The following is a 1,112-nucleotide window of genomic DNA, read 5'->3' as shown; positions in this document are numbered from 1 at the left end:
AGTTTGCACCTCATATGGTGGACATGGACTATAAGAAGGCACGAAAATTCGAAGGGGGATTACGGGGTGCTATTTTGGACCGAGTTAATATGTTGAAGTTGCCTACTTATGTAGAAGTGTTGGAGAGGGCCATTATAGCAGAAGGGAATATTAATGCACAAAACTGAATTTCTGAATGGAAAGGAAAAAGGCAAACCAATCAGGGGTCGAAGGGGATAACTGCTCCACCAAATAAGAAACACAATTCAGGAACTTCAAATGTTTTTACCCCTAATCAAGATTCAATTCCTGTATGTGTGGAGTGTGGAAAGAAACACCGTGGAATATGTTATCAGAAGTCGGGAGCCTACTTCCAGTGTGGGAACATGGGTCATGTGATAAGGGATTGCCCTCAAAGGAAGCAGCAACAAAGTGGCAACCGGACTACTACCAGTTCAGCGAGGTCTGCACCAACTACCAACACCAAGGCATCAGTCAACCTGAATAACAATAAGGAAACCGCGCGACAAGGCAGGGTGTTTGCATTGGTTTCGGGGGATGTGCAAAAGGCGGCGACAGTGGTGTCAGGTACATTTATGGTTCACGGTCATTCTGCTTGTGCATTGTTTGATTCCGGTTCCACCCATTCTTTTGTGTCAAAGCTATTTACTCCTAATTTAGATACATCTGAGGAAGTATTATCTTATATGTTGTGTGTGTCTTCACTGTTGGGAAATTCTATGATTTGTACTTCTATATATGCTGCATGTAAACTCCACCTTGGGGATATTCGGGTATACGCTAACTTAATACCTCTCGATATGATGTATTTTGATATTATACTGGGGATGGATTGGTTGAGTGAACATAGTGCAACTATAAATTGTTTGACTAAGCAAGTGAGTTTTTATCCTCAGGGTCAAGCAGAATCTACAATTCAGGGACAGGAGGCGACTTCTCCACCGTATTTGATTTCCGCAGCAAAGGCTTGTAGATTAATTCAGAAAGGGTGTCAAGGGTACTTGTGTAGTGTTGTAGAAGAACAAATGGTGAATGGGGGTACTGACATAATTCCAGTTGTCCGTGAATTTCCGGACGTCTTCCCAAAAGAGTTACCAGGGCAATTGATATAG

General features: G+C 42.5%; 1 protein-coding gene across 1 annotated transcript; it reads left to right on the top strand.

The window, feature by feature from the left end:
• Window positions 1–365: 365 nt before the first annotated feature.
• Window positions 366–1,112, top strand: LOC145822201 (uncharacterized). Its single transcript, XM_082918804.1, has one exon. It carries the CDS (start codon window positions 366–368, stop codon window positions 1,110–1,112), a length of 747 nt encoding a protein of 248 aa, XP_082774930.1.

This window comes from Camellia sinensis, chromosome 3 (assembly GCF_055761805.1).
Source record: "Camellia sinensis isolate YWXY chromosome 3, ASM5576180v1, whole genome shotgun sequence".
NCBI lineage: Eukaryota > Viridiplantae > Streptophyta > Magnoliopsida > Ericales > Theaceae > Camellia > Camellia sinensis.
The sequence above is the reverse complement of the archived record's forward strand: the minus strand, read 5'-3'. Positions and strand labels throughout refer to the sequence as shown.